Raw genomic sequence first — 19,395 nt, 5'->3', positions numbered from 1 at the left:
CTAAAATTGCCCCTTTCACGAATAAAATGAAATTAGAAATTGAATAAAAAGTATCAATTCGCGGGATTATATTTAGATTCACTCACGCTGCGTCAGATTGCTTTTATACGCTGTTTTGTGCAGAGTTGAGCCTTATAACCAATCAAATGCGTTTCTGGTGAACTTAGGAATGCATTGGCCAATCAGATGCACTTAGATTAGTCAGAGCTGAAAATTTAGATTAGCAGCGCTGTGCTGTTTTTTAGTGTGCGCGCTTGCGAATTCTCTTATCATAAACAACACAGTGCAGATATGATATAAATAAAAGATTAATTTTGTGACTTCAGTGATAATAACGTGAGTTGTTGCATAACTTGTGCTAGAGTTGGCTAATGTCATGAACCAACTTGTTTGTCTATGAAGGCAGAATGTGACATGCCCAAATTTATAATAATAATAATCATTATTACAATATAAAACAATAATCTACAATAATGATTTTTGTCATAGCATAGCCCTATGAGCTCCTGTTATTTTGATGTATAATTTTGATACAATTTTAAACAGTCTATTGTTATTAACAACAGTTTGAAATATTGATTAAAGGAATTGGGTAATTTAAGTATTTGACATTAAAGACAACATAGTATGTTTTTTTAACATAATTGTTGATTATAAAAATTGCCCCCACAAATGTAAAAAAAAATTTTTTAATGTTTTTTTATATATTGACTTTAATAGAAAAGTTGATTTCTGAACCATATATAATTATTTTTTAAATATATTTTTAGTGTAAATGTAAATCAGAACAACAAATACTACCTTGATATACATATGTTACCGTACAAAAGTTTGGGGTGGGTAAGATTTTGTACTTTAAAATTTTTTTTTTTTTTTTTTAAGAAATACTTGAATACTTTTATTTAGCAAGGACACATTACATTGATTAAAAGTGACATTAAAGACACATATAATATATTATAAAATCATTTCTATTTCAAGTACATGCTGTTATTTTGAACTTAAGAATCCTGAGAAAAATGTCGCAAAAAAATAGTGAAAAAAGTCACAGTTTCCACAAAAATAATAAGCAGCAGAACTGTGTTCAACACTGATGATAATAATAAGTACTCCTTAAGAGCCAAATCATTTGGACATTAAATGACATTTTAATAAAAATTATACATTTAAATTAGAATAAAATTACATGTTAATATACACTGTCATTCAAAAGTTTGGGATCAGAAAGGTTTTTACTGTTTTAATGGAGTCACTAATGCTCAACGAGGCTGTATTTATTTGATAAAAAAATACACTCATATTGTGAAATATTGAATTTTCTAATATTGGTTTGCTATTTAAATATACTTTTAAATGTATTTTGTTTTCTGTGACGCTGAATGCTGAATGCTGAATTTTCATTAGCCATTACTCCAGTCTTTAGTGTCACATGATCCTTCAGAAATCATTCTAAAATGCTGATTAATTATCAGTATTGAAACTCTTGTGCTGCTTAATCTTTTTTTTTTTGGAACCTGTGATACTTTTTTCTTTGATTCTTTGATGAATGCAAATTTTAAAAGAACAGCATCTATTCAAAATATAAATCTTTTCTAACAATATAAGTCTTTACTATCATTTGTATCCATTTAACACATTCTTGCCGAATAAAAGTTTTAATTTCTTAAAAAAAAAAAAAAAAAGGAAAACATTTGCTGGCCCAAAACTTTTAAATAGTGTTGTATATTGTAATACAAAATTTCTGTTTTGAGAAAACACTTTTCTTATTTATTTTTTTCCGAAAAAAGCATCACAGGTTCCAAAAAATATTAAGCAGCACAACTGTGTCCAGCACTGATAATAAATCAGCATATTAAAACGATTTCTGAAGGATAATTTGACACTGAAGACTATATATATAAGTATATATATTTATGTATACTTTAAAATGTAATTTATTCCAGTAAAGCAATGCAAAATTTTCAGAATCATTACTCCAGTCTTCAGTGTCAAATTATCCTTCAGAAATTGTTTTAATATGCATATAATATGCATATATAAATATATATATATATATATATATATATATATATATATATATATATATATATATATATATATATATATATGTGTGTGTGTGTGTGTGTGTGTGTATATATGTTTCCATCTGATTTATATGTTTTTGTTAGATCTTGCTGGTGTTCCACAGCCAGGGGGTCTCAGTGGTCACTCACTGATCCCTCTGGTTTCTGGAGTCAGAGTTCGGTCAGCGGAGCCTCATCCCAGCTGGGTGTTCAGTGAATATCATGGTTGCAATGCGAACGCCTCCACGTATATGCTGCGGATAGGCGAGTGGAAGTACATCACATATGCAGATGGCTTGACCGTTCCCCCACAACTCTTCAGTGAGTTTTTTCTTATGATAGCATATGTGACCCTGGACCACAAAACTAGTCAAATGGGTCAAATTTTTTTGAAACTGAGATTTATACATCACCTGAAAGCTGAATAAATGAGCTTTCCATGAATGTGTGGTTTGTTAGATAGGACAATATTTGGCCGAGATACAACTATTTGAAAATCTGGAATCTGAGGGTGCAAAAAAATCTGAATATTGAGAAAATCACCTTTAAAGTTGTGCAAATTAAGTTCTTAGCAATGCATATTACTAATCAAAATGAGTTTTGACATGTTTACGCTACTTCATGGAAAATGATCTTTACCTAATATCCTAATGATTTTTGGCATGAAAGAAAAATCGATCATTTTGACCTATACAATGTATTGTTGGCTATTGCTACAAATATAACCATGCTACTTCAGACTAGTTTTGTAGTCCAGTGTCACACATCTTCTTTTGCCATGGTATTCTACACAACAGGGATGTGATGTCCCTGTTATACATAATTTCTTTTTTTAAGTAACTAATTTCAGTGTTCTCTCCACATAGACTTGTCCAAAGATGAATCAGAATTGAGAAATGTTGCATCACATTTTCCAGATGTATGTCAGGACTTGGATAAGCTGTTACGCACAATTGTGGACTACCCCAATGTCTCCCAAGCTGTTCACCGCTACAATAGGCAACAGTTTCTGGAATGGAAGCAAAGCCTAGGAGACAGTTACTCCCAAGTCATAGCCAACCTGCGATGGCATATTGACTGGCAAAAGGATGCCAAGTCCTATGAGAGAGACATTGAAGAATGGCTATTAGAATTGGATTGATCATCTGATATCATTTTGACTACCAGTCAAACGTTTTTGAACAGTAAGATTTTTAATGTTTTAAAGAAGTCTCTTCTGCTCACCAACCCTGCATTTATTTGTACCAAAGTACAGCAAAAACAGTAAAATTCTGAAATATTTTAACTATTTAAAAACAACTGTTTTCTATTTAAATATATTTCAAAATGTAATTTATTCCTGTGATCAAAGCCAAGCCATTGGAAATCATTCCAATATGCTCTAACATATTTTGTAACATTTTGCAGTATACCATATTATTTTTTGGTAAAGAAATTATAGAAATTAATATTTTTATTTAGCAAGGATGCTTTAAAATTGATCAAAAGTGATGATAAAACCTTTTTATTTTTACAAAAGATTTCTATTTCAGATAAATGTTGTTTGTATGAAATTTCTATTAATCAGAAATCTAAAAAAAATCTGTTTTCAACAAGGTTTTTGAGCAGCAAATCAGAATATTAGAATGATTTCTAAAGGATCATGTCACTGAAGTAATGATGCTAAAATTTCTGCTTTGATCTCAGGAATAAATTACGTTTTAAAATCTATTCAAACAGACAACAGTTATCTTAAATAGTATAACTACTTAAAAATTTTACTGTTTTTGCTGTACTACTCTGAATCAAATAAATGCAGGCTTGATGAGCAGGACTTTTTTAAAAAACATTAAAATTCGTACTGTTCAAAAACTTTTGACTGATAGTGTATAACTGTCAGTGGTCAGCACAAACAAGACTAGTCTTGTTCCTATTTGGAACAAAAAAAAACAATGTGATCTACGTAAGTCGAGGCTTGCTACCCAGACAATGTGGTAGAAAATTACTATGAATCAGTTGCACTCTGCTTGTAAAATAACCTAAAAAAAAAAAATTTTTATTTTTTTTTATTTGGATTTAATCATTTAAATAAACGCAGCACATTAAAAAGGCGTTTAGGATGTTATTTAACAGATTCCCAACAAGTGGAGGTGAAGGCACATAGTTTATGTAGTACTTCATACTACCGAAAGGGGGTGATATAAAAAACCCAAACTTTAAAACCCGAAAGACCCTCGTGAAACGTGTGTGCACAAGCGACAACAGGCACAGTATGTCAAAACAGCAGTGAATTGTTGCTGTTGACGTGCAGTATTGGTGTTTCACTTCTACTGCAGGACTGGTCACGTGAATCGTGGAGCAAGGATCAAAACCCCTACTCAATCGATCCACTGAGCTCGTCGCTGCGTGTCGTCATTTGTTTGATCAGATGTTTGATACTCGTGTAGGATGGGCTTTCACACCTGGCGGTGTTTACATCAGACTTTAAGCGACTGTGGAGCTACTGTTGTTTTATCTCTTTAAATTATAACGCGATATAGTACAATTAGAAACAGGACGACTGAAGAGTGTTTTCTAGTTAGTTTTCCTGATGTCGGACTGCAGCTCGTCGGGTTCAGAAGAGGATTTGGACCCGGAGTTAGAGCAGCTGGACGAGCTCGGCGGCACGCTCAGCAAGGTAAACAGAAGATTACTGTAAAACACTGCACTTTTACTACGCTTCTTTAGTGTGGAAATGTGTTTGCCCTTGGTTTGTGGAAATTAATGTTAGTGAGTTACTTTCGTTTGCTTATATGTGACTGAAACGTCGCAACTTTTTGGAAGTTTTGTGACTGCGCATGTTTGCTCTACCAGAGCAATCAGTATCATATGAGCGATGAAACACATGACCGAATGAAACGATAGAGTGTACGGTAAATTACTTTTTTTTTTTTTTTTTTTTAGCGAGCCAGGTGAACTGGTTTTGTGTCAACCCTTCTAAACTATTCGTTTGCGAATCTGACTGATTTGGTTCGAGCGGTTGTCGAGCCAGTTCCTCATAAATCCTGAAATCGTGACTTTCAGACATGTTTAACTAGCCCTGGTGAACTTAACTACTGATTAGAAAAGTTTATGGAAACGTTTTAAGATAAGAGTTGTAAATACATTTTAGTAGCGTTTATTGTAAATCCAAAAAATATTTAGGTTGAAAATTACTTTGTAATGAGGAAGGTGGATCACAAATGAAACCCTTATAAAACTTAATAGTATAAAATATAAAGATAGCGATATATATATTATTGTTACTGTGTGAAAGAGCATGCCAATATATTTGACACTTATAATTTATGTTTTTCTTTCATGTAATTTATATCAACAAGCAAGCTGTTATTGGCTACAAAACTTGGTATTTTAGGCAAATCCCTTAATTTTTTTACTTATCTCTTTTTGAAAAAGTCAATACATTTACACTTATAATTTGTTTTTCTTTCAAATAAGAGGTAATTTATATATATTTAAAAATGCATTTTAGGGAAGTTTACACTTAGGTTATGTTTTTCTTTCATATTTGAAGTAATTTTGAGGCTAGCAGTCATTGGCTGCAAAACTTCAGTCACATGATCCTTTAGAAAATCATTCTAATATTCTGACTCTAAAACTTTTAACTGGTAGTATAAAACTGTTAGTGGTCAGCACAAACAATATTCTTCCTATTTGAAACAAAAAAACAATGTGATCTGGAACTTGGTATTTTAGGGAAATCTCTTCATTTTTTACTTTTTGAAAAATTAAGTCAATACGTTTACACTTATTTGTTTTTCTTTCATATTTGAGGTCATTTATATATATTAAAACAACAGGCAGTCATTGGCTACATGACTTGACATTTTAGGGAAGCCCTTAAATGTTTTACTTATCTCTTTTTGAAAGAGTAAATTAATATGTTTACACTTAGGTTATGTTTTTCTTTCATATTTGAGGTAATTTCAACAAGCTAGCAGTCATTGGCTGCAAAACTCCAGTCACATGATCCTTCAGAAATCATTCTAATATTCTGAAAGTTCAAAAACTTTTGACTGGTGGTGTAAAACTGTTAGTGGTTTATATTTGAGGTCATTTATATTTTTATTTGGTGTCAAATGTACACTTTTTGGCGTTTTAGGGAAAGCCTCTAATTTTTTAGTCAATAAATTTACACTTAAGTTATGTTTTTATTTCATATTTGAGGTAAAATATCAACAAAATAGTCATTGGCTGCAAGAGTTTGTATTTTAGGGAAAGCTTTACATTTATTACTTAACTCTTTTTGAAAGAGTAAGTTATAACTAGTCTTGTTGAGTTATATTTTTCTTTCGTATTTGAGAAGATTTATATCAACAAACAAGCAGTCATTGGCCACAAGGCTTGGCATTTTAGGAGAAGTCATACATTATTAATTGCTTTAATATCTTTTTTATCTTTTGGGTTTTTATGACACTTACAACTTGTTCTAAAATTGATTCTGAATAAACCCTTTCAATGATTGTACTTTGGGTAATGTTCGGTTAAAGTCACCTGCTGAACTTTGTATCCTTGAACCTTCAGGAAGGTTTAATCTTTATGCTGCAAGTACTTGAAGTGATAACTGTAAGCCACATGATATGAAGTATGATAACTAACTCTTTGTTTGTCTCCAGTGGACAAACTACATTCATGGATGGCAGGACCGCTGGATTGCACTCAAGGGCAATATTCTCAGTTACTACAGGTCAGCAGATGAGAAGGAGTACGGATGTAGAGGGTCCATCTGTCTAAGCAAAGCTGTCATCACGGTAAGTCATCTGATCTTTAGAGCGCCCTGTCATGATAATCTGAATGATTATCAGGGTCTTATCTTGACTACAGTATGTTGACTATGTTCATAGTGGTGTGAAGAGCTGATATGTACCACAGTGTGAAAATATTTGAGCAGTAATGCTTCCTCCTCATTATGCAGTGTTTATCCGTCTGCTGCTATCAGCGGGACTTGTTTTGGGGCTTTCTCGTGAACAGCATGATTGTTTCAAGGTGGACAAAGCAAAAGATCAAGCTGAGTAGAAAATACAAGGGCTTATTTTAAACAGACATATCCTGGGGTCATCCATACTAAACATCCTGCAAAACAGCTTCTGAATACTTCATTAAGTTATAATGAGTCTTAAAAGACAATTAATATTCAGAAAATATTATCAGTCTGACTGACATTATCAAATGAGAACACAACCACTTGAGCTTAACTGAGCTGCATAATGACAATAATGAGCTGCCTTTGTAGATGTTTCATAATTGATGAACTTTGCAACATTCAGTGAATCATCATTTAATTGATTTAACTGATGAGCCGGATAATAATACTGTTGTCCTCTGTAGAGCTGCTTTGTAGCTGAAATAGAATTTGTTTCATACAATACACCATCATTAAGGTAAATCAGCACACACTAACAGTCAAAAGTTTTTGAACAGTAAGATTTTTTTTTTAAAGACGCCTCTTCTGCTTACCAAGCATGCTTTTTTTTGATCCAAAGTAAAGCAAAAATAAATATTTTTACTATTTAAAATAATTATTTCCTATTTAAATATAGTTTAAAATGTAATTTATTCCACTGATCAAAGCTACATTTTCAGCATCATTACTCCAGTCTTTAGTGTCACATGATCCTTCAGAAATCATTCTAATATGATGATTTGCTGTTCAAGAAACTTTATTATTATTATTATTATTATTATTAGCAATATTTAAATCAGTTGAGTACATTTTTAGGAAAGATCAGCATTTATTTGAAATAAAAAACCTCTTGTAACAAACACTTTACCATTTTTCTTCAGGAGAAAGAAATTATAGAAATGAAAACTTTTATTTGGCAAGGATTCTTTAAATCGATCAAAAGTGATGGTAAAGAGACACTTATAATGTTACAAAATATTTCTATTTCAGATAAATGCTGTTCTTCTTAACTCTCTATTCATTAAAGAAACCTGAAAAAATTCTACTCTGCTGTTTTTAACATAAAAATAATAAATGTTTTTTGAGCAGCAAATCAGAATATTAGAATGATTTCTGAAGGATCATGTGACTGGAGTATTGATGCTGAAAATTAAACTTCGAAATCACAAAAATAAATTACATTTAAAAAATATTAAAATAGAAAACGGTTATTTTAAATAGTAAAAATATTTTACAATATTACTGCTTTTGCTGTATTTTGGATCATATATATGCAGGCTTGATGAGCAGGAGATTTCTTTAAAAATCTTACTGTTCAAAAACTTTTGACTTGTAGTGTATGTATTCCCACAAAGTCAAGAAAAACCCAGAAGAGTTATCAAATTATAATTTACATGCAGTATATTGGTGCATGTCTATGAGCTGGAGTTCTACATGTAGTGCAGGTTGTTTCAACTGCAGAAGTTTTGAAAGCGAGACTACAAGGAAATATCAGACAAAGCTGCATTGCACACATTTTGTCTACGTTGAGACACTATTGCTACATTGTTCTGGTACTGAGTGATTTGAAGTAGTCCTGAGGATTAGAACATGGAGAGCAGAACCACAGGAACGTCCTGTGACGGCGCATATCAAATATCTCATTGTGAAAAAGGTGATCTGGGAGCAGTTCTTGCTTTGCCTGTTTCTATAAAAATGGGTATGTGTACTGAAAACCTGTTTGAAAAGTACTGCTCCTAGCCTTGAGAGTTTTGTAGTGTTTTCTAGGTGATGTTTCCTTGCTCTGAAAAAATCAACTTGGTCTAAAGAGTCTGCTGTTAAAGATGACAGACTTCATAGGTAGATCAGGATGTAAAAAGTTTGTTTTTATGAATCTTATAATCCACTTTTGATCTTCTGTCTGAATTAATTTTGACAAGCAATGACTGCACACTATGATCATATAGAAGTGGAACAATAATGCCTGTGACGTCTTTGAAGTTGGTCTGATATGGAATGTCCATGTATGGTTGACAGAGGTGTCAAGTATTGAAGTACAAATACTTCGTTACCTTACTTTAGTAGAAATTTAGTTTATCTATACTTTACTGGAGTAATTATTCTTCAGCCGACTTTTTTCTTCTACTTCTACTCCATTAACATTTTAATATAACATTATAGTCTTTTTGAGCAGGTGGGGTAGTGCACAATATGGGGTAGGCCTAAGCTTTTGTCCTTTTACTTATATACTTTAAGTAGTTTTAAAACCAGTACTTTTACTCTTTTACTTGAGTAAAAAGCTTGAGTTGATACTTCAACTTCTGCAGAAGTCTTTTTAAACCCTAGTATCTATACTTCTACCTGAGTAATGAATGTGAATACTTCTGACACCACTGATGGTTGATTTCAGTGTTTGGAGGAGATGATCTGACAATACCAGGTCTATCTCAAACACTTTTTGAGGAAAACATTCCAGAATTTTCTCCATATAGTGGACTTCAATGGATTGAAGGTCCAAATTTGCAGTTTCAATGCAGCTTCAAGTGGCTCTAGACGATCCCAGCTGAGGAATAATGGTCTTTTCTAGTAAAATGATTGGTCAGTTTTAAAACAACAAAAATGTATATACTTTTAACCTCAAATGCTCATCTTGCACTAGCTTTGCAATGCATGTCTATGACTTTACACATTATGTAATCATGTTGGAAAACTCGCACGTGGTTAGTTCTTCGTTTGTGTACTCCAGTTCAGAATTGTAGGGTAAGGTGAAAAACAATTTCTTCTTCTCCTCCAAACTTCAAAATCTTGTGACGTTCTTTTACCTTTGTTGTAAAAGGAGTTTGACTTCCTAGTGCAAGATGAGCATTTTAAGAAAATGACCAATCGTTTCACTAGATTAAGACCCTTATTCCTCGGCTGAGATCGTGTAGAGCCCTTTGTAGCCACAATGAAGCTGCAATTTGGACCTTCAACCTTTTATTATTTATATTCATTATTAAACAATTTAGTTAATTAATTCTTATTTAAATGATTAAAATAAGTGGTTATAGTTGAGTATGGATTGGTAAAGGTTCAAGTTCTAAACTATGGAGCATTTGTGCACTGCTTAAAACTTGTTTTGATATCTGGTGGTTTTCCTTAGTTTGTGTATGAGCTGGTCTGCAGTTTTTGTTTTACTGTTATCTGCCATCTGTAAAGGGTTGAGATATTCAGTGACCTATTCAGTGATGCAAATCTATGTTGTGCTGGCAAGGAGTTGTTTATCAGGAACAGCAGGAAAATGTGCTCCGAAAACATAATGGCAGGTCGATTTGAATAAACATGGCCTGTAAACTTTTTCCATTTTCCAGCATGTTTGGTGTTATGACATGTTCTTGTTCTCATGTTGAATGTTCTCTTTCTTTCAGCCTCATGAGTTTGATGAATGCCGTTTTGATATCAGTGTGAACGACAGCATCTGGTACCTGAGGGCTGAACATCCTTTGCTCCGGCAGCAGTGGATTGATACCATTGAACTCCACAAGGTGAGTCTGTGAGAACGAAGCAGCAAAACCTCTAGATAAACTGCAGCGCAGCTCCAGTGTCTTTCTGATGTGAGTGATCAAGTTTGGGTGGCAGAACCTGATTGGGTGTTGGAGGCAGGGTTCAGTGGAATGTGACCCGCGTGCTTTTTTTCAAGCTATCATTTCCTTGTGCTGTCATTTGAAAGTACAGTGAGCCACTGTGGAGTCTTTTAGTGGAGAATTCATCCTTTGCACGTTTTGTCATATGTACTGAATTTGCATTACAGTTGTTAATGTTCTCTAGATATGCAAGTGTGTAGGGGTACCTATGGAAGCTTTTTTCCGCAACTGAATTAAAAAAAAGGTTATTGCGAGGGTTTTTTTAAGTTTTTTGTTGTTGTTGTTGTTGTTGTTGTTGTTTTTTTTGTTTGTTTGTTTTTTTTTTTCTTTTCTCAACTGCATGTTAATATCATATCATGAGTTTATATCATGCAATTCTGAGACAAAAAGTCAGAATTGCGAGTTTGTACCACGCAATTGCGAGAGAAAAAAAAGTCAGAATTGACTTTTTTTTTCTCGGAATTGCATGACTTTTTCTCGTAAATGTGAGTCTTATCTTCATGTTTGTGACTTTATCTCACAGTTCTGACTTTTTCCTTAGAATTGCGAGATATAAACTTACAATTCTGACTTTTTTCTCACAATTGTTTTTTTTTTAATGACTGCGACTTTTATCTCACATTTCTGACACTTTTTTTTTTACAAACTAGTTTTTTTTCTCTCAGAATTGCGTGATTATAACCTCACAATTTTGAGAAATAGTCAGAATTGTGAGAGAAAATCTGACTTTTTTTCTCATAATTTCGAGTTTATATTTATATAGTTATATAGTTGTGACTTTTTATTCCACAGTTCTGACTTTTTCTTTCAGAATTGCATGATACAAACTCGCAGACTTTTTTCTCAGAATCGTGAGATATAAACTTGCAACTATGAGTTATAAAGTCAGAATTGCGTGGAAATAGTCAGAAATGTGAGAACTTTTTTCCATAAATGTGAGTTTATATCTCACACAATGTCTTTTGTTCATAATTGCGACTTTTTATCTCTCAATTTTAACTTTTTTTTCTCAGAATTGCAATACAAACTCGCAATTCTGACTTTTTCCTTAGAATTGCGAGATAAGCGTACAGTTCTGACTTTTTTTCAGAATTACAAGATATAACCTTACAATTGGGAGAAATAGTCAGAATTGTGAGAAATTCTGACTTTTTTCAGAATTTTGAGTTTATATTTGTATAGTTATATAGTTGTGACTTTATCTCACAATTCTGACTTTTCCTCTCAGATATACATGATACAAACTCACAATTCTGACTTTTTTCTCATAAAGGCGAGTTTGTCTCAATTCTCTTTTTCTCATGATTGCAACTTTTTATCTCACAATTCTGACACTTTTTGTTACAAGCTCACTCACAATTCTGACTTTTTTCTCTCAGAATTGCATGATTATAACCTCACAATTTTGAGAAACAGTCAGAATTGTGAGAAAAACTTGCAATTCTGACTTTTCTCGTAATTTTGAGTATGTGACTTTTCTTTTTGAAATTGTGTGATACAAACTCGCAATTCTGACTTTTTTCTCAGCAGCAAGAACAACATTAATATGATTAGTAAGTAAGCGCAAGAATAGGCAGTTTCGATTTAAAACTTGTTTGCAGCATGAGCAATGTAGCCATCTGCTGATTTTTGGAACGCATCGCCAATCAGTGGTGTTTAAGATAGAATTCACTCACTGCTCAAAAGTTTTGAACAGTGCTGAATATTGCGTGCTTACGAATCACAACACACAGTGATAGACACAAAGTGTAGACATTTATGAAAGATTAATTGTGCATAATATCCATTGTGTTATAAGAGCTTTATGAGATCGCGTATGCACTGAGATGTCAGCTTTAAAGGAGCTTTGTTTGTTTGCATTCTGCCGTGGATGCACGCAGTAGCTCATGTTTGCTTTTTTTGTTAAGAATAACAGTGTTTTGTGTAAGAAAAAAAATGTAACTAGTAATATAACTAGTTACTTTTTCCAGGGATTAATAAAGTAAAGTAAGGCATTACTATTTTTGAGAGTAATATCATATATGTAATATATTACTTTTTTGAGTAACTTGCCCCAACACTGGTCATGACTCATTTGACATACTGCTTTTTACATACTGTATAGCAGGGAAGTAAAGATGTCCTGGAAAACTTCAGCTCTGCTGTCTAAGTGACATGTTAGCTTAGATTCTTTTGCATGAGGAGAAGCGAGAGATTTATTGTGCGAGTGAAGTCTGGCAGTGGTTTGCAGTGACATATCAAGTCTTGAGAGAGATTTACAAAGGGAGGGTTCTGAGGAATGTGCTGATCTGAATGGCTCTCACATGTCTGAGTAGAGCTGAACTCAATAAAAGGAGCAGAGCTGTTTCTACACAGCTGGTGTTTGGATCCAGAAAAGGGTGTTTGTGTGTGTATAGTGTTTTTCTGACAGTCAGTGGGAGAATTTGGCTGTTTAAGCGGCTTTTTCAGATACAGTTCTTACAGTATCATTTTTAAAGGTTGATTCTTGTGTGATGTGAAGAGTCTGCTCTCCTCCATTGGACTGAGATAGACAATGCTTGTTTTGAAAGTCATAAAGACATAAACTCAAGCTCTGTGGTATTATAAAACCTCAACATTGGGTTTCGTTGCTAAATTTAACGGTTTCGTCAGTGAGTTTATTTGAATGAATTCATGTGAATTAATTTGTGTGTCATATGGGAACATCATAATCTAAACAGACAAACACGACAGATACTTTTTATACAAATATTCCCAGGAAGTTTTACAGTCATGACCACATCTACCATCTGCTGGTGAAGAGTGTTATTGCAGATTTGTCATGTGATCACGTCATAATTTACTCAAACTCATATTCCAAATTTTTTCTTTCTTTGGTTACTCAATAAAATGGAAATGTTTGGCAGATGTCCGTTACGTGCTTTTCCATAGAGTAAAAAAGGGTTTGGAGACTCAAAAACAGAAAAGTACCATAAAGCTATCAAAAATGGTCCATATAAATTGTGTAATATATTCAAATTCTTCTGAAGAACGAAACTGAAATGTGCTGTTATTTGCTTAAATGTCTCCCCTTCTGTCAGTCACATTTTCAGACTTGGATACATCGTGCTAGATAACGTTTTCAGGAAATAGCAGCTTCAATTTTATTGTAATCTATTCGTATGGCATTATACACTTTGTAATATAATGGATAACTTGTATGGTCCCCTTTTATGGTACGTTCATTTGTTTGTTTTCTGGTTCACACTTCTTTCTGCAACAGAAATGATAAACAAAATTAAAACACAAATTCATTATGAAATATAATTGTGAAGTTACTCAAAAACCTATGGAAGCTCATTTTTGCCACTGAATAAAAAATAGAAAAAGGTAATTGCAACTTTTTTAATCTCTTAACTCTGACTTCTTTTCTCGCAATTGCGAGTTTACATCTTGCAATTCGTGCAACTCATTATTTAGACATTTTCATCAGTGAGATATAAACTTGCAATTGCGAGTTATAAATTCAGAATTGCGAGATAAACTCACAAATCTGACCGTTTTGAGAAATAAACTAACAAAAAGTCACAATTCTGAGAAATAAGGTCAGAATTGTGAGAGATAAATTCACAATTCTGACTTTTTTTTTTCTCAGAATTGCGTGATATAAATTCACAATTCTGAGAAAATAACTCCCAATTATGAGAAATAGTGAGAATTTTAAGAAATACATTTGCAAATCTCAGAAATAAACTCCCAATTCTGAGAAATGGTTACAGTTCTGAGAAATAAAGTCAGAATTGCAAGATATAAATTCACAATTCTGACTTTTTTCTCAGAATTGCATGATATAAATTCACAATTCTGAGAAATAAACTCCCAATTTTGAGAAATAGTTGCAGTTCTGAGAAAAATAAGTTTTATATCATGCTATTCTCAGAAATAAACTCCAAATTCTGATAAAGTTGCAATTCCGAGAAATAAAGTCAGAATTACAAGATATAAATTCACAATTCTGACTTTTTTTCTCAGAATTGCGTGATATAAATTCAAAATTCTGAGAAATTAACTCCCAATTCTAAAAAATAAAATCTGAGATGTAGTTGCAATTCTAGGAAATAAATTTGCAATTCTGAGAAATAGTTGCACTTCTAAGAAATAGTAGCAATTTTGAGAAATAAAAATGCAATTTTAAGAAATAAATGTATAATTCTGCCTTTTTTTCTCAGAACTGCACTTTTCTATCTCACAATTATGATTTTATAACACGCAATTGCAAGTTAAGTCAGAATAGTGAGATGTTCACAATTCTGTCACAATTCTGAGAACATCAGTCTTTTGTTTTCCCTCAAAACTGGACTTTATATCTCGCAATTCTAAGAAAAAAAGTGGGGAAAAAAGACAACTTGCAATTCTGACTTAATTTCTCGCAATTGAGTTTATATATCACACAGTTATGAGGAAAAAAAGGCAGAATTGTGAGGTTTTTTTTTTTTTTTTTTTTTTTTTTTTTTTTGAGTTAGCAAATTATTGCATCATAGGTTTTGTCAATGACAATGTAAGACAGTCACATAAGTAAATATGTGGTATGCTTATACTGTAGTTAGTACCACATAAATATATAATATTTATAGCAGTGTCAATGCCCATCTCCCAACATTCTCTTATATAAACAAACTAACCTGATGAATTTGTGGTTTCGACCTGCCTCTTGTTTCAGCTCCATATGGCTTCAAATCTAAAAATGTTATTTGAATCACCAAACCCCTCCAACAGAAGTGCAGAAGAGCGCAGTAGAGAGGCTGCTGGCGCACAGGTCAGCGTTGTTTATTGCGACTCTTCGTTTGCTGAGGTGAGCTCCTGAGTTTATGCGTGCGTGGGTGATGCAGGCTGGGGTGGATGGGCATTTTCCGCTCACAGTCGTCCAGCTGCATGAATAATGCATGAGTATAATCAGTCATCTGAAGAGGCTGCTTTGAAAGCCCTGCGCTGCAAGAAGACATCCGAACCAAAATAAAGGACTTGATTGGATCAGGAACTCAATGGGTGATGGTGCGCTTCAAGAATGCATTGGTCCACTTTAAGATGAGCGCTGGGCTGAGGAGTACGGCACCAGACGGAGACAAGAGAACACACCCAGCAGCATCTGATCTAGCGCGCTTATTGACGCTCTACCATTCACTTGCACTGCTAGATTAGATGCAGCCGAAGTGGCGGCAGAGATTTCTGGATGATTTATGTTGATCTTATTGCAGTTAGGTGAGCGAAGCTTGTGCAGCAGCTCAGGGAGTTTCAGTGTCTGTATGGGTTGCCATCGCTCTCTCTTTTTCTCTCTCTCTCCTCCACATGCTTTGCAGACCCACCCACAATCTATCTGGCTTTATACTGCCTTAGAAACCCACCTCACATAATTTCTTCACAACATTGCAAACGCAAATGGCTTTTTTGCTGCTTTGAAGCTGAGAACGGAAAGAAACTTGTCTTTTCGTTTGTTCTCATTCAACCATGTGCTTGTTGATATAGTCTGCAGTTACACCACTGGGATTTCTGGGAGTGTCCGACAAGAGAACTGGGAATTCTTGGAGTCTCCATAGAGAGAACTCTAGTTCTTGGAGTGTCCAGTAAGAGAACTGGGAATTCTCAAAGTGTCTGGAAAAAGCAGTGGATATTCTTGAGGTGTTTGGAGAACGTACTGGGAATTCTGGGACGGTCCAGAGAGAGCACTTTTGGAGTGTCCAGAACGAGCAGTGGTCATGCTGGGGCCGAGCACTCAGGACTGCAGCAGTGCATTATCCTGCTTTGGCTGCTGGAACGGGCGAATGGTGGGCTTCAGCATATTAGCATTTTAATTTACGTCATTTACTTGTACCATCCTTCACTCTTACTCAACCATTCATCAGATTTTCATCACCACTGACATCATTTTGCTGGTGGTTTCCATCATTTTCCCATCATTTATTGCTTTGGATGAACCAAGACTGAAGTGGGTTATTCAGGCTATTCCTGAAATATGGTTCTGTTGCAGTTTTTTTTTTATGAATGCTCCATTGGAGCATTTAACAGCCTACCCAATCTGTCACTGGCTATTAGTTAAAGCACTTTATATGATTAAATCTTCCACAAGCCAAGTGCCAACTATTTTACAGTGTACTCATGGAAGGATTGAAACAGGCTTGTTTAGTCAGGTAGTTGACCAAATAAATGAGTTGCATATGAGTATTGAATGCTATAAATGTGGACTTTTACACTGCTGTTTAGATGTCTAGGATTTTATATATATATAATTTTTTTTGTGTGTGTGCTGTCAATCCTTAAAAAAATTTACTAATTAATCACGCACTTTTTCTGAAATGAATTGCGATTAATCGTGATTTTCACCTAGCGTTAAGTTTTTAAATATACTGGCTATTAGTTAACGCACTTTATATAATTAAATCTTCCACAAGCCAAGTGTCAACAGTTTTACAAGTACTCATGGGAGGACTGAATCAAAGGCTTGTTCAGTCAGGTACAGTTTCTTTTGACCAAATGAGTTATATGTGAGTATTGAATGCTCTAAATGTGGACTTTTACACTGCTATTCAGAGATTTAGGGTAAGATATATATGTTTTTTTTGTGCTGTCAATCATTAAAAAAAAATCACTAATTAATCACACGCTTTTTTTTCTCAAATGGATTGCGATTAATCATGATTAATTCCACCTAACGTTAAGTTTTTAAATATATTGGTTAACTATTAGTTAACACTTGTAAAACTGTATAATTAAATCTTCCACAAGCCAAGTGTCAACAGTTTTACAAGTACTCATGAAAGGATTGAAACAAAGGCTTGTTCAGTCAGGTACAGTTTCTTTTGACCAAATAAATGAGTTATATGCGAGTATTCAATGCTCTAAATGTGGCCTTTTACACTGCTGTTCAAAAGTCTAGGGTAAGATATATATTTTTTTAGTGCTGAAAAAAAAAACGAATTAATCGCACATTTTTTTCAGTTAATCGTGATTAATCCCACTTAACATTCAGTTTTTAAATATACTTTTAAATTGCGATAATTTCACATTCAATCTTTAAGTTTTTGTAGAAACAACATAAAGACAGTATACTTTAATATATATATATATATATATATATATATATTTTTTTTTTTTTTTTTTTTTATTTAATTTTTTTGTCACTGATACCAGTATTACTGATGTCTCTAGGAATTTTTTCTTAGATTTATTGACTTTAGCCATAGTGAACAGCTACATGGGTCACACACACTTTGGCTATATCTAGATTCATTGATGTTTATCCCTGGTTATCCACCCCTGACCTCAGCCCTGCCAGGAAATGCACTTACAGCATCATGATGCTGATGGGAGTTTGAGATGGAGCGTCTGGGATGTGCTTTGTGTGTTGCATAATGATTTGCAGTTGTCTCTCTTCTTAAGAAACAACCTACTTCCTAAATTCATGCAAATTCTGTTGCTTTGTCAGGTGGTGGGACAGGCAAAATTGGAAGTACAGCTAAAAACCTTGCAACAGCAATTTTGTTCTCTTGTGTTCATGCAATGTGTCTTATGTCAAGGTGCATTGTGTAGATAATAGATATAGTAATAACTGTGAAAGTCAGAGTTGTGAGATATAAACTCAAAATTCTGAGAAACCCTCAAAATTGGACTTTATAACTCACAATTGTGAGTTTATTGTGAGATAAAAAGTCGCAATTACTTTTTAAAATTCATTATTCAGTGGTGGAAACAGGCTTTTATAGTAAAGCCTTTCTAATGTTACCAAATATTTCTGTTTAAAATAAATGTTATCTATTCATCAGTGAATCCTGAAAAAAAATCTGACATTTTCCACAAATGTATTAAGCAGCACAACTGTTTTGAACATTGATAATATTAAGAAATGTTTCTTGAGCACCAAATCAGCATATTAAAATCATTTCTGAAGAGTCATGTGACACTGAAGACTGGAGTAATGACTGCTGAAAATTCAGCTTTGCCTTCACTGGAATAAATTACATTTCACAATATATTCAAATAGAAGAGAGTTATTTTAAATATTGTAGTATTGGGAATTTAGGTTGACTCTACTGGTTAAGTAATGAATTAATATTTGAGTTTGTAATAAAGTATTAATTGAATCTCTTAATATTTTTATAACCAGCAATCTTGTTAAGCATTTAACCTACCAACCGCTTTTTTATTTCCTAGTTTCAGAAACGCTCAGTTCTGACAGTTTTCACTGTACATCTTCAACCCTGACACCTCACTGCCCAGTGGTTCAATTGAATTGAACAGGTGTGAAGTTACCTAACTGGCTCTTTTTCTTTGTGCTGTATTTGGAGTGCAGGCTGAGTCAGGCTATGGGTCTGAGAGCAGTTTACGCCGCCATGGATCCCTGCTGTCCCTCACCTCTGCTGCCAGCGGCCTCTCCACCACCTCCGCATCCTCCTTCAAGGTGAGTCTCAGCATCTGCCTTCATATCCCATTCTCAAAGACTGCTACATTTCATGTAGCCAGATGTTTTGTCATGGGGGATGGCATTTCTGTTTTAATAACAATTGAATATTCATTTACAAACTGTTGAAACAGAAGGGATACAGCCTGCGGGAAAAGCTAGCGGAGATGGAGACCTTCCGGGACATTCTCTGCAGACAGGTGGACACACTGCAGAAGTATTTTGACAACTGCGCAGATGCTGACAGTAAAGATGAGCTCCACAGAGACAAAGGTGAGGAAAAAGGATTTTGTTATGGGGGGCTTCAGACAGGAGAAAAGTTACCATTCAAAGTCCTTTCTAATCTTGAGTGTGTAATAAACTCAAAGGCACAATACGTAGGTTTTTGCCGCTAGAGGG

General features: G+C 33.9%; 2 protein-coding genes across 2 annotated transcripts in view; both read left to right on the top strand.

The window, feature by feature from the left end:
• The window catches only part of arsk (arylsulfatase family, member K), an 8,565-nt gene extending 4,435 nt beyond the window's left edge, over positions 1 to 4,130 (top strand). Inside the window, exons 5-7 of the mRNA XM_073839996.1 lie at positions 403 to 409; positions 2,169 to 2,384; positions 2,930 to 4,130. Coding sequence (XP_073696097.1) covers positions 403 to 409; positions 2,169 to 2,384; positions 2,930 to 3,204 — 498 coding nt within the window. The 3' untranslated portion in view covers positions 3,205 to 4,130. The remainder of the gene's footprint in view (positions 1 to 402; positions 410 to 2,168; positions 2,385 to 2,929) is intronic.
• A 163-nt stretch (positions 4,131 to 4,293) lies between these two features.
• cert1a (ceramide transporter 1a) overlaps positions 4,294 to 19,395 on the top strand; it is a 36,121-nt gene continuing 21,019 nt past the window's right edge. Inside the window, exons 1-5 of the mRNA XM_073839995.1 lie at positions 4,294 to 4,719; positions 6,698 to 6,832; positions 10,371 to 10,487; positions 18,889 to 18,996; positions 19,131 to 19,269. Of these exons, the coding sequence (XP_073696096.1) occupies positions 4,633 to 4,719; positions 6,698 to 6,832; positions 10,371 to 10,487; positions 18,889 to 18,996; positions 19,131 to 19,269 (586 nt within the window). The 5' untranslated portion in view covers positions 4,294 to 4,632. The remainder of the gene's footprint in view (positions 4,720 to 6,697; positions 6,833 to 10,370; positions 10,488 to 18,888; positions 18,997 to 19,130; positions 19,270 to 19,395) is intronic.

The sequence above is a fragment of the Garra rufa genome, chromosome 5, assembly GCF_049309525.1.
Source record: "Garra rufa chromosome 5, GarRuf1.0, whole genome shotgun sequence".
NCBI lineage: Eukaryota > Metazoa > Chordata > Actinopteri > Cypriniformes > Cyprinidae > Garra > Garra rufa.
Note: the sequence above shows the minus strand (reverse complement) of the source record. Positions and strands in the feature narration are given on the sequence as shown.